This window comes from Triticum dicoccoides, chromosome 3A (genome assembly GCF_002162155.2).
Source record: "Triticum dicoccoides isolate Atlit2015 ecotype Zavitan chromosome 3A, WEW_v2.0, whole genome shotgun sequence".
Classification (NCBI taxonomy): domain Eukaryota; kingdom Viridiplantae; phylum Streptophyta; class Magnoliopsida; order Poales; family Poaceae; genus Triticum; species Triticum dicoccoides.
In genome coordinates this window covers 567,214,345-567,228,338 of record NC_041384.1, presented here as the reverse complement: position 1 = coordinate 567,228,338, position 13,994 = coordinate 567,214,345, and the positions used below count along the sequence as shown (strand labels likewise).

Below are 13,994 nucleotides of genomic sequence, written 5' to 3'. Positions count from 1 at the left end.
CTAGGGACCTGGTTGCAATTATAGGTTTAATTTTGAGGGGCCCAAATGCAATTCTTCATTTACTTTGTATGCTAGTTTAAAGAAAAATAAAAATATATTAAAGGGGAAGATGTACAGAGATTCTGCTAAAGCACATGCAAACCTCTTCTAAATTATTCAGATACCTCGTATAACCACTTATAGGGAGAGATTTTATGGGGATTTTCTTAAAGATGCTCTTACATCCTCCATTTTGTTTGGTCTCAGTTTGTTCTCCATTAAGGATCTTGAGTTTGTTGTTAACTTCAAAACAAGCCCAAGACCATCGAAAATGGCGTTCATATGTGAAAGTTATGCATGTGTTTTGTTTTGTGTTGCAAGATCTTTGTTATTGGTCGGATATTCCAAGGGAAGTTGGACTATCTGACATGAGTCCGGCTTAATGTTTTACTCTCTGGAACGGGTCGTATATTTTGACATACGTTGAAACCTCTGACGCAGAAGCCTTTGCATATACTCTGACATGTCAGACCGTCCGACCGAACAAGAAAAAACATATAGGATTCAATCATATAAATCAAATAACCGATGTAGAAAATATTATCAAGAATTCCAATTCTCCACGAAAATCCTTTGAATCTAAGGCCCTGAGTCAAAGAGACCATCATCTCATGTCAATTCCCAAGTGAAGATTGCTCTTTTAACTTCGCATGCTAATTCCTAAGTGGGAATTACTCTTTTGACTTCGAAAGAGTATCCCACTGAGGCCTCCTTTCATTTGTAAGACTTTTGTAGAAAATTTATAGGATATGATTTCTATAGGAAAAAAATTCTATAAAGTCCTTTGGTTTGTAGGAATAATAGAGCCTTATTCCTACACATGAATTATTCTTATCTTTCATATTTTCGAAGGAAACTAAACATTTGTCTAGATTGAAGGAAAATATTTCTACGATCTGAACCAAAGGACTTTTCTTTCTATTTCTATGCATAGGATTTATTATACGATTCGAGATACATGACATCGCATTTTATACAAGTTTTTTATTTCTAGTATTTTATGAACAAAATGGGCTGAACCTTGCAGGAAGCTGCCGGGAACCAAGAGGACGACCGGAGAAGCCAGCAGGCACCAAAAACCGTTCGCGTGGGCTTTGGTAAAGCGCACAGCTCGCGCAACACAACAAACGGCGGGCAACCGACGCTGATGTGACGTTCCAGATCGAGCCCCCCCAGTAGCTATCTTGTGCGGAGAGGTGGCAGTCAACAGCCCCATCCAGTGCTATCCCGTTCAGCGAACGCGTACACAGAATGGATGTACTCATTCCGTTCAGAATTACTTGTCTCAGAAATGGATGTATCTAGAACTAAAATACATCTAGATACATTCATTTCTGAGACAAGTAATTTCGAACGGAGGGAGTTCTAGATACATCCATTTCTGAGACAAGTAATTCTGAACGGAGGGAGTAGGTATGTAGGTTCATGAACTGGCAGCAACCAGAATAGACGGAGGGGAAACGGTCAGTGCGTTCTGCGTTTCTTGACCAAAATCAGCGGTATACTCGATCGGACTGGCACCCCACTAACTCTGTGATGATTATCATGCACATAATAATATGTAAATAATCCTTTTCTTTTGTAAGGAGCTGTGATCTGCTAGTATAGTCCACTTGTACTATGAAATAAGCAAATAATTCCGTTTCAAAAAAAGAAGCAAATAATGCTACCAGTTGCGACCTTCTAGATTCTGATAGGAGCTTTGCAGCTGCTTTGGAAAATAAGCAAATGGTTTTGAAAGGATTAGTCAAATACTACCTGCACAATAGGTGGAGGATTAGCGAAGATGGTCCCTCATGGTCGCATTTTTCTGAATTTTTTTTTTATGTTGTTTGTTTTGTGGGAGGAGACATTCCTGTTAACTATGAAACCTTGCTTGGTTGGTCACTAATCGCTTTCCGACAATATTTTTTTAGTGGAAAGAGATGTTTCCGTTGAATATGAGGTGTATTTCAGAGATGCTTATAGTCGTATAGAGAGATGTGCGTGTGTCATAAGGGCAAATGTATGTGCGTGTTTACTATCTACTCCGCGATTTGTACTACTATAAAAAGTGAAAGATTTGAGGAAACTCAAGAAAGATTAAAGAAAAGCGGAACAAAAAGCGACAACATCGGGCAGCGCTGCGTGTACGACAAGGCAAGGCAAATCCAGTCCCCCCTCCCCCAATCACACAGCTCAGTTGCAAGCACAAAGGGCAACACGACCATTCCTTCCTCCCAGCCTACTCTCGATTCATCCATTTCAAAACCAAAACCCCCAATCAGCATCACCCCGGATCAAATCCACCACCGAGAAATTCCGGAATAAACCCGAGAGAACCCGGCGAGAAGGGTCAGCGCAAAAACCCTAGCCAGCTAGCTCCCCATGGCGGCCAACTCCTCCTCCCCGTCGGCCGGCGGCGACGCGCCGGCCCCGGCGCTGCCGCCGGTGCGGCTCGCGGCGGGGCAGGCGGCCACGATCCAGCCCTCCTCCCCGCGCTACTTCTTCTCCTCGCTGGCCGGCAAGGACGCCTCCTCCCACCGCCGCATCGCCATCGCCGTCGACCTCTCCGACGAGTCCGCCTTCGCCGTGCGGTGGGCCGTGCAGAACTACCTGCGCCCCGGCGACGCCGTCGTGCTCCTCCACGTCCGCCCCACGTCCGTCCTCTACGGCGCCGACTGGGGCTCCATCCCCGTCTCCGTCTCCGACGACGACGCGGACGACGCCGCCGTCGCCGCCGCCGCCGAGGGCTCCGACCCCGCCGCCGCCTCCGCGGAGGAGCTGCAGAAGAAGCGGGAGGAGGACTTCGACGCCTTCACCTCCACCAAGTCGCAGGACCTGGCGCAGCCGCTCGTCGCCGCGCAGATCCCCTTTAAGATCCACGTCGTCAAGGACCACGACATGAAGGAGCGCCTCTGCCTCGAGGCCGAGCGCCTTGGCCTGTCCGCCATGATCATGGGGAGCCGCGGATTCGGGGCCTCGCGCAAGGGCGGCAAGGGGAGGCTCGGGAGTGTTAGTGATTACTGTGTGCATCACTGTGTCTGCCCGGTTGTGGTTGTGCGCTACCCAGATGATGCTGCAGGTGTCCCCGGGGAGGCAGCAGCGGCGACAGATGAGCTGCACACTGTGCCTGAGGATGAGCCCGTGTATCATGACGCGCCTGATGCACACAAAGGTTCGCCCTCCTGCTTTCCTGAACTCCATGATTTTTGATTGTTTGTGCTGATTGATTATTAATTCATGAGGTGCTGGATGAAGTGATTTACTACACTAGTGCATGGTATGGAACAAAACTAGTATAGACATTAGACATTCCTTGGTAACTAGTAGTTCAGTACTAAGTTATTTCAGTCACTCAGCAATTAAAACTGTTGATCTTTTGTTGGAAATTGTAATGGTTTCCCGCTGCTCTTAAAATTGTGGATGAAAAATAAACTATACTGCGATTTGAGAAAAGCACATTGGTATACGAAAATATTGAACTGTGAATCAAATTCTTGAGCTCTCGAAAGATAAATGAAATTCTCTGCTGCTACACACTGCATCCATTGTTGTTGATGCCATCTGTAGTTGTTTCTTTCTACCTCCTTGTCAAAATACATGTTAGTTAGGATCTGGGCTAGTAAAAAAAATAGGTTTAACGATCAATGTTGAAATAATTACTGAAATTGGCAACATCAAATTGATGGTACTACATCGAACTATCATTTAGAACAACATATTTTCAGAGAAATTGATGGTCAAAATGCCATGTTAGAGACCGTGACACCGTGCCAATGTCCAACACGACATGTGTTTTTGACAGAAGTAGTACATTTCAGTTCTTATGCTTGTGTAAGCAATTGTACAAGGACGGAATTTCTTGATGTTCTACTCGGTGAAGAACATTAGGGCAACAAAGTACTACTAGCTCAAAATTAGCATTTGTAGTTGTCTAGAGTTAGCACATGAGATAAATAGTGAATTCACAGCAATCTGCTGTCTATTAAGGAAAACAAAAATGCAAGGTAATGCTGATAATTATATTTTTACGACACTTCCTTTTATGGATCATCTTGTTCGCTGGTTATTTGTTTGTACCATGTGGCTGAATTGAAACACTTACGATGTATATGTAATCAAGCTTTAGTAGTATCTCTTATGCAACCGTTATAGTTTTACTACGTGATTAAAAAGATAGTTGCATATGGAATTAATTGCATTTTGTTTTTTTTCCTATTTAATACGGGAGTTTCTGTGGAAGCTGTTTTTTTAGTAATATCATGGTTATACAGCAAGCATGGTAACATTGTGTTCTATACTTTCTTATTTGTGCTAAATTCAAAAGATAGGCTTATTTACCTAAATTGATACTTAATATCAAGGAGAATCTCATCTTGGGTCATTTGTAGCTTCCTATACTGTTTATTATCCATGGTTAACACGAGGGTACTTTACAATTTGATTAAGCTATTGCAAAAATGTGTGTAACATTAGTATCTCTTTTGAGTGGTTTATTCTAAATTCAAAAGATAGGCTTATTTACCTAAATTGATACTTAATATCAAGGAGAATCTCATCTTGGGTCATTTGTAGATTCCTATATTGTTTGTTCATGGTTAACACGAAGGTACTTTACAATTTAATTAAAGTAATGCAAAAATGTGTGTAACATTAATATCTCTTTTGAAAGGTTTAATCCGCCTCACATTAATTTTTTTGTCAGCTTATCAGCCCTGTGGAATGCGTTTTTCATATAAGATTTCTTGTAGGACCACGATAGTTAGAGTCAACTCGTGCTTTTGAAATTCTGAAGGGTATTTTTCCCATGTCAGTATCTCTAGGATTTCTCCTGCGCTAATTGTTTCCACTTCCTTTGCCATGTTTAGCTGAGTTATTTATTTCGTGGTACCTGACCCATTTCAAAGTATAATGCATAACTTTGAGTGAAATTAAGTAGTTCATACAGTCAAGAGAAGGACAAGAGAAAATGACCATGCTATATATATCCTTGCTTTGATACTTTGGACAAAGAGGGATGAATAGTTAGTGATTGTGTTACTTGTAAATGGAATATAAATGAAGGCAAACAAGGAAAATCACCAAGAAATTCACATGCATGACTTACATGTTGTAAAGCAATATTGATAAACTATACACCTTTATAAGATGCAATGATGGGAATGTGTGTGCAGTTTCCTCTCCTTTTCCCTTATGTCACAAATGGATAGGATCACCCTTTCTTTGATTGCCTTTAGGTCATCTGTTACTTTTACCCATGCATATCTCATTTCACTTTCCCCTTGCTGCATTGCATATCACTTTTCTCTAATTACTGTTCTCTCTCTTTTTTTGCTTCACACTACACTTCATCGTCTGCAGATTTTTTATTGGGTCATTGTAGTTGAATACCGTCATACCTCATGTCTTGGGAACCCTTATAGTTAGCCATGTATCCAGTTCATAGCCTTACACCTGTCAGTTTTCTATGTACGCTGGAACAAATGACATGGTACCAGGGGGTCTCATTAGCTCAGGACCACACTTTTTTGGTAATTACAGTTTGCAGCAGTTGCCACAATTTTCCACTTATCGTCGTGGGCTGGCAAGTGGGACAAGCTGTGACATCAGCTATGGGTGTGTAGCATCTAGCATGCTATACTTGGTTGCAGCAAAAAAGATCTAGTATAGTAAACCAGTAAGGCCCTATATCAGAATTCTCCCTACAATCAGCAAAATTTGTAGGATGTGCTAAGGTATTCAGAAGATCAGAGTGTTTCCAGTGGGGGGGGGGTAAAGGTTTCACATTCTGAAGATGACTGGTCTTTGTGAATATTGGTCTGTTATTTGTATGTTATATGCTAGTTTAGTAAACCAAAAGATAACGTGCGATTAGCGCTGCAGTGAGACCTCCAGAGAAGTGGGGCTACTGACAAGGGCTTGAACCCAGTTTCTTCCAAAAAAAAAGACCCCTTGCTGTGTATTGTTCCCCATGCCTGTCAGGGTCGCCAATGGGCGCTGAGCTGGCCCACATGTCAACCACGCAAAGTTAGGTCACGTAAGTTAGAGGATTTGCGTCCCTGCTGTAGTGGGTGGGCCGTGTTTGGGGCCTTTTCTCAACCTAAAAGAATGCCTTCGGGTTTCTTCCCCCAAGGGCCAAGATTAGTAAACCAATTAGGCCCTATGTAAGTAAATTCTCCCTATATAAACAGCAAGAGTTGTAGGATGTGCTAAGTAGTAAATTTGAACTAGAATTTGCCTATAAGGTCTTCACAAGTTCAGAGTGTTGGCAACATACTTGGGAGGGTAATGGTTTCAGTTGATCTGGTCCTTGTGAACATTAGCCTGTTATTCATATGTTATGTACAATCATCTACTGGAACAAACCAAGCTTACTCGTTTTCCTTGCAGCAGTAGTTTACAATGGTGCCTTTGAATATGTTCTCATATTCAAGAGCTCTGAACTCCCTTTTATGCCAAGCGCACCTATTTTGCGCACAAATTTATTTCAGTTGCTGCCTGATATGTGAGATGCTGTTTCATTTGAAATTCATACTTTGACTGAATCGCTAAGTTGGCTTGCGACTTGCTGTTACTTCACTGCAGAGAACTGAGGCAATGGCATCCAACCGGAGCGCAAGGAAACCATGAATGAGGCTTGTGTACCTAGGCGATCCCTGTGTACCTGAGCAAAGCAACTCTGTATCCAGCATCCGCTTCACGAGCATGCGCATACCGTAATCTGGCTTTGCCGGCAGGCTTTAGCGCCGTGCTCTCAGGTGGCGGGGGTCTCTGTTGGTTTGCGTCGTGTGATGTTTTATGTTGTCGACTGCAAGTAGACTGAACTGTTGGTGTGTGCATGTGCTGTATTTTTATGAACCTCTCATGTTTTGCAAGTCCAGGCTTACCGGTGTAATATGTGTACCTGTTGTATTCTTCCCTAGTTTTCAGCATTGGATACTTGGGTAATGGACGCTGTCTAGTTTTCTGTATGTACATGTCTGTGTTCAAATAAATGCAAGGTTGGCATGCTTCTTTGTGACAATTACCGCATGGTACATGCTGTTAGTGTTTTCGTTTTGACATGCTACAGCAAAAAGGAGAAGTAGGTACATAGGACAAAAGGAAGAGAGAAAATGAAAAAGATTAATCTAATATCCAGTCTCGTGATTATTAACGTTGATTCTTGATGACATAAACGCTTCATATATATCTGCCGGCTATATTTCAGAGCATCTCCAGCCCTTTCGCGTAAGAATCAATCTTTTTTAGGGTTATTTTTCGCGTAGGAATCTGAGACCTGCCCGGTGGCTGTTTCGAAAATGTTGACGTGCCTCTCAAAAAAAAGAAAAAAAAAGAAAAAATGTTGACATGCTTCTCTGTGACAATTATGCGGTTAGCGTTTTCATTTTGGCGCGCTCTCGTCTCTCCCCGCCCCTTCCCTCTTCCTCAGAAAGGCAAAAACACCCCCCAAAATCAAATCCGCGGAGGGGGAGGCGGCGGCGCACTGGCGGCAAGTTCAGCGGCGGCCATGGACGAGGGGCTGGTGTCAGTGGACACGTTCAGCGGCGGCAGCCAGGCCTACTTCCTCACGCACCTCCACCAGGACCACACCCGGGGCCTCGGCGCGGCGGCCGGCTGGCGCCACGGCCCGCTCTACTGCTCCCCCGTCACGGCGCGCCTCCTCCCCACCCGCTTCCCGGGGGTCGACGCCTCCCTCATCCGCCCCATCGCCGCCGGCGCCTCCGCCTCGCTCTCCCTCACCTCCCCCATCTCCGGGCGCACCGTCTCCCTCCACGTCACCGCCCTCCCCGCCATCCACTGCCCCGGTACACCTCCCGCCCCAAACCCTCCTCTCCTGATGCGCTCGCGCGCCGCCGCTCGGTAAACCCGCTGACCAATCCGTGGCCGCGTGCCGTGCGTGCAGGCTCGCTCATGTTCCTCTTCCGCGGCGACCTCGGGTGCAGGCTCTACACCGGGGATTTCCGGTGGGAGTTGGGGTGCGACAAGGCGCGGGCCGCGAAGAAGGCGCTCCTCGACGCGCTCGCCGGGGACACCGTCGACGTGCTCTACTTGGACAACTCCTACTGCCACCCGTCGCTCAACTTCCCCCCGCGCCGCGTCGTCGCTCAGCAGGTCAGATTTGCTTCCGTCCATTGTGCCAATTTCCGCCCCGTGTACGCAACGTTGTCACTTCAGCCAACCGTAGAACATACTAGTCTGAAATTTTCTTCAGAGAAGTGCACTCTCACCTTCTGTGGCGATTTAAATTACTAGGAAGATTATACGCTGTGGATCCCTAAGGAAAACAATTCTTAGAATGCCATGGAGGCCTGACCCCATTCTAGCAGTGAAGTCTCCAGAATGAGCAGATGCACTTTGATATGCAATTTTCGGTGTCCATCCTTTGGTGTCAGTTGCGACTGTCAGTTACAACCTAGTTCATATACACAGTATGCTGCTTATACATCAATACTTTCGGCATTTCACATGGAGCTCATAGAATTTGAGTAAGAAATTTGGTATAGCCTGTTGATGCCACTCAAGCCAAATGTCTGTCAAAGGTGAAAACCAGTGGCATATTGTTTTCTATAGCTGCATCTTGAAGGGGCCAGAGACTAACTGGGCATGGATTTGGTTGGACAGCTGTTGTACTTCCTCATGTTCAGCATTAGCTGCCCCACATCCTATTTTACTAATGGGGTGGGTGCTCTGATATAGTCTAGAGTTCTAGTGCTAATTGATTTACCTGCAATAAGATGTCATTCCCAACTTGTAAGCAAGTCGCCTACACATAAAGTTTCTGCGTATGTGACCTTTAAGTTGTCCATCATGCTATGTTGGATGTTCTATACTAATATTTTCTTAGTGTTGGGTGCAGATAGTTGACCTTATTCGTGCTCATCCTGATCATGAAGTTATTCTTGGCATTGACACTCTTGGCAAAGAAGACCTCTTGCTGTATATAGCCAGAGCACTACAAACGAAGGTGCTAAGCCTCCTCTCCTTGACATGCTCAATGTTCTACTCCTGATATGTTTCTTAATTTCCTATTTCCATTCTTTTATTCAACATAAACATGCTTCAGTATTGGTGTTAAGTTCTCACCCCTGCTCAGTCATCTAGTCTAAAATTCTGCGTAGCCGTCAGAACTTTGATACACACGCTGCTATTGTATTTGCTTTATAAACACTAGACATTGATCTTCTTCTTCTGAAGGCTAAAATATTATTTTCTCACTTTCCTGGTCAGATTTGGGTCTGGCCCCAGCGCCTACTGACAATGCACCTTCTAGGCATTGATGACAATCGAGAGATCTTCACCACCCAGACCAGCTTGACGAGGGTCCGGGCTGTTCCAAGATACGGCCTGAGCATCGAGAGTCTTGAAGCTTTGAACACAGTATGCCCAACTATAGGAATCATGCCTTCAGGCAACACTTGGCTATGGAGAAACAGCGAGGGAAAGAGCAAGTTCAGTGGCAAAGGACCAGCAAAGTCTACCAAATGCAAAGGGCGAGGACGGGGCGCAGTGGGCACAATAGAGATGAACTATGATCCCTCGTCACCACCAAAGCTATTTGAGAAGGATTCCTACACTCTGCCATACACCGACCATGCTTGTTTCGCAGAGTTAGAGGATTTTATGCAGACAGTGCGCCCGTCAACGGTCGTAGGGATCGTCAGCTCATCGTACTGTTACGTGAATCCTCGTGGTCACTTTGGCCATCTCTGCGGAGACGAAGCGTGCTCTGACAAGACGCCCGTGAAGAACGGCGGGCATGCTGGAAACTCGACGCCCGTAAAGAACGGCAGGCATGCTGGAAACTCGACGCCTAAGAGAAGACCGGGTGCTTCGAAAGCCCCGAGGAGAAGGATGGTCAAGATCTCCAGTCCAACACTGTACAGAAGCAGAGCTATAATGATGAAAAGGAGGTATTCCTGTGGTGCAAAGATTGTAGAACCCGAAGAACCCATCCCTGTCTCTTGAGAGTTAGCTCCCCTCCCCAAGTAAATTTTATCTTGCTCCTGTGAAGATCAACAGCAGCTGGATGAAGAACCTATCATCGTCCCTTGAGTTATCTCCCTTCCTCAAGTAAATTTTATCTTGGTCCTGCAAAGATCAACAGCAGCTGGATGAAGAACATGTCGTCGTCCCTTGAGTTATCTCCCCAAGTAAATTTTATCTTGGTCCTGCAAAGATCGGCAGCAGCTGGATGAAGAATCTGCCATCGTCCCTTTAGTTATTTCTCCAAGTAAATTTTATTCTGCTGCTGTAAAGTTTAACAACTGGATAGGAAGAGGCTGTGAGCGACCTAGCTCCCTTGAGTTATTCTCACAAGTAAAATTTATTTAGCTCGTGTAACTAACAGATGGATGGTTGAAAGCAGTGGGCTGGGAACTCTTGTGGTACAATTAACCAGCTTGCTGGTCTGGGTGCTACCGGCGCCATCTTTTTCTTGCAACCTTGTTCTGTCAGCAAGAAGATGCATTTCAGCTACTGTCTTCCTGATGCAGTTTATTAATACTAGTAGTACTTTGCAACATAGAAAGCCCTGCGCTTTCTTGAGCACTTGTTGGATGCAACAAAAGTTTCTAGGCAGTAAAGCAACTTTCAGGCAGCACAGTAGCATCCGAGGAGAAAACTCAGGCGGACACCTCCAAAAAATCGGGGCAGATGGAGCAAGTTCGTTGGGCTCGGGTCGCATCCGTGCCGTGCGCAGGAGAAAATCTCCCCTGCTTTGAACGCCAACCGCCGCACGGACGTGGCTGCTGTTGGGGCAGACGCACCGGAAGGCGATACGGCGATGGAGCTTTCGGCACCGACTTGCCGCTAACATGGCGGATGCTTTGGACATTCCGAAAGATATAAAGCCTCATGCGCCCAGGTCAGCAGGGGGGCAAAAGGGTGGAGACGTTTCCGTCGAGGCGGGCAGGGAATCCCGTCTTGCTTGCGATGCGATGCGACACGATCGCATCCTCCGGGATCAGAATTCCGTGGTGTGTGTGGTGCGGTGTGATGCGCCGATGCAACTGTCCGACGTCGAAAGCGCCCAAAGCTTGCACCCGGGATTGGACTTCGGTCGGTCGCTCGTCGGCGCTCGGGTCCTTTTCTGGACGGAAGCGTCGTCACGTCGTCGTTGCATGTCCCCTGAGGCTTCTTTTCCAAGCCGATGCGCTGCTCATTTCTCACAATAAGATCGACGGGACAGTTTCCTGACGCCCACCTTACAAGTTTGTTGCTCGTCATTTCGTCCTAGCAGCAGCAGGACACGGACGGAAGCTTTCTCGAATCTCGACCGCGTTTTCAGCGTGCAGGTTTGGTACGGTACACAACTAACTGGCTTTGTCGAGGGAAACCGAGAGCGCACACTTGGAATGTTGGGACGTCGAGGAATACCTACCATACATCCCCATGGGCAAGAATGTTGAACGTTTGACCACACACACACGCACGCAGCAGCCAGGGCTGAATATAGGGGTCACGTGGTGCGACGTATGAGGATATAGATAGGATCCCGCGGACATTTCTAACCGACCCCCTAAAAACAGCGAAATAAAATTAAATTTGCATAACCCGCAAAAATAACCCTAAATTTGCACAAGTTCAATCAAATTTTAACCAAAAGTTGATGCATTTAAACATAAAGTTCAATATAAGAAGTCCTCGCAACCGAACATTAAACATAAATTTAAACTAAATTCGGCCGTAGTGGAGGTCGAGCCGGTCCTTCCGGGTGAGGCCACACTCGGTGTTAGCTGGGTCCGGGCCGGTGCTGTCATCGTTGGCGAAAACGCTCTGCCACTCCTCAACGTCGATATCCTCCTTGCCGCCCTTGTTGACACCCTCGTCGTTGGAGATGACAACAACTTCACCGTCATTGACGGCAAATATCGCCCGCTCCGCCTCCACGAGCTCCGGGTACTGCCGGCGGAGCTTATCCATGTAGGCCTCGGCCTTGAGGCGCTTCCTCGCCTCTCCGTCCTCCTGCTCCATCCGAGTGCTCACCATCCCCGCTCTGGCGGGACAAGGTAGATCAGAGTGTGCCGAAGGGGAAGTTGAGCCTCACCTCATGGGCGTGGAACCGTACCTGCCACGAGCGAAAGTGTACCTGCCATGTGGAACGAGCCGCCCCACTTCCGCTCATGGGTCTCGCGGTGAAGGAAATATGCCCTAGAGGCAATAATAAAGTTGTTATTTATATTTCTTTATATCATGATAAATTTTTATTATTCATGCTAGAATTGTATTAACCAGAAACTTAGTACATGTATGAATACATAGACAAACAGAGTGTCACTAGTATGCCTCTACTTGACTAGCTCGTTAATCAAAGATGGTTAAGTTTCCTAACCATAGACATGAGTTGTCATTTGATGAACAGGATCACATCATTAGAGAATGATGTGATTGACTTGACCCATCCGTTAGCTTAGCACTATAATCGTTTAGTTTATTGCTATTGCTTTCTTCATGACTTCTGCATGTTCCTATGACGATGAGATTATGCAACTCCAGAATACCGGAGGAACACTTAGTGTGCTATCAAACGCCACAACATAACGGGGTGACTATAAAGATGCTCTACAGGTGTCTCCAATGACGTTTGTTGAGTTGGCATAGATCGAGATTAGGATTTGTCACTCCGTGTATCGGAGAGGTATCTCTGGGCCCTCTCGGTAATGCACATCACTATAAGCCTTGCAAGCAATGTGACTAATGAGTTAGTTGCGGTATGTTGCATTACGGAACGAGTAAAGAGACTTGCCGGTAACGAGATTGAACTAGGTATTGAGATACCAATGATCGAATCTCGGGCAAGTAACATACCGATGACAAAGGGAACAACGTATGTTATTATGTGGTTTGACCGATAAAGATCTTTGTAGAATATGTAGGAACCAATATAAGCATCCAGGTTCCACTATTGTTTATTAACCGGAGATGAGTCTCGGTCATGTCTACATAGTTCTCGAACCCGTAGGGTCCGCACGCTTAACGTTCGATGACGATCGGTATTATGAGTTTGTGTGTTTTGATGTACTGAAGGTAGTTCAGAGTCCTGGATGTGATCACAGACATGACGAGGAGTCTCAAAATGGTCGAGACATAAAGATTGATATATTGGAAGGCTATGTTTGGACACCGGAATGGTTTTAGATAAGTTCGGGCAATTACCGGAGTACCAGGGGGTTACCGAAACCCCCCAGGGAGTTAATGGGCCTTAATGGGCCATAGTGAGATAGAGGAGGAGGCGGCCAAGTGGGGTGCCCCCAGGGAAGAGTGGGCCGGCCCCCCTTTCCTTCTCTCCTTCTCCCTCTTCCTGTTGGGGAGCGCAGTAATTTCAAAATTTGCCTACGCACACGCAAGATCTATCATGGTGATGCATAGCAACGAGAAGGGAAGAGTGTTGTCCACGTACCCTCGTAGACCATAAGCAGAAGCGTTATGACAACTCGGTTGATGTAGTCGAATGTCTTCACGATCCGACCGATCCTAGCACTGAAGGTACGACACCTCCGCGATCTGCACACGTTTAGCTCGGTGACGTCCCGCGAACTCTAGATCCAGCTGAGTGTCAAGGGAGAGTTTCGTCTGCACGACGGTGTGATGACGGTGATGATGAAGCTACCGGAACAGGGCTTCGCCTAAGCGCTGCAACGATATGACCGAGGTGGACTATGGTGGAGGGGGGCACCGCACACAGCTAAACAATGTCAACTTGTGTGTTCTAGGGTGCCCCCTGCCCCCGTATATAAAGGAGCAAGGGGGAGGCCGGTCGGCCCTAGGGCGCGCCAAGGAGGGGAGGAATCCTCCTCCTAGTAGGAGTAGGATTCCTCCTTTCCTAGTCCTACTAGGAGGGGGAATGAAGGAGTGGGAGAGAGGAAGGAAAGGGAAGGTGCCACGCCCTCCTAGTCCAATTTGAACCCGAGGAGGAGGGGGCGCGCGGCCTGCCTTGGCAGCCCCCCTCTCTCTCCACTAAGGCACATCTA

The 13,994-nt window shown here is 46.5% G+C and overlaps 2 protein-coding genes across 2 annotated transcripts; both read left to right on the top strand.

The window, feature by feature from the left end:
• The first annotated feature begins 2,178 nt into the window (after window positions 1-2,178).
• Window positions 2,179-7,045, top strand: LOC119269222 (universal stress protein PHOS32-like). Its single transcript, XM_037551015.1, has 2 exons — window positions 2,179-3,196; window positions 6,607-7,045. Exons 1-2 carry the CDS (start codon window positions 2,407-2,409, stop codon window positions 6,612-6,614), a joined length of 798 nt encoding a protein of 265 aa, XP_037406912.1. The 5' UTR covers window positions 2,179-2,406; the 3' UTR covers window positions 6,615-7,045.
• A 406-nt stretch (window positions 7,046-7,451) lies between these two features.
• LOC119269221 (5' exonuclease Apollo-like) lies at window positions 7,452-10,351 on the top strand. Its single transcript, XM_037551013.1, has 4 exons — window positions 7,452-7,829; window positions 7,928-8,136; window positions 8,882-8,989; window positions 9,253-10,351. The coding sequence occupies exons 1-4, from the start codon at window positions 7,532-7,534 to the stop codon at window positions 9,988-9,990; spliced, it is 1,353 nt and encodes a 450-aa protein (XP_037406910.1). The 5' UTR covers window positions 7,452-7,531; the 3' UTR covers window positions 9,991-10,351.
• Window positions 10,352-13,994: the final 3,643 nt, after the last annotated feature.

Coding starts and splice junctions, on each gene's coding strand:
- LOC119269222 (XM_037551015.1), top strand. CDS start 2,407: ATGGCGGCCAACTCCTCCTCCCCGTCGGCCGGCGGCGACGCGCCGGCC.
- LOC119269221 (XM_037551013.1), top strand. CDS start 7,532: ATGGACGAGGGGCTGGTGTCAGTGGACACGTTCAGCGGCGGCAGCCAG. Junction 8,137..8,881: donor GCCGCGTCGTCGCTCAGCAG/GTCAGATTTGCT, acceptor TGTTGGGTGCAG/ATAGTTGACCTTATTCGTGC. Junction 8,990..9,252: donor CCAGAGCACTACAAACGAAG/GTGCTAAGCCTC, acceptor TTTCCTGGTCAG/ATTTGGGTCTGGCCCCAGCG.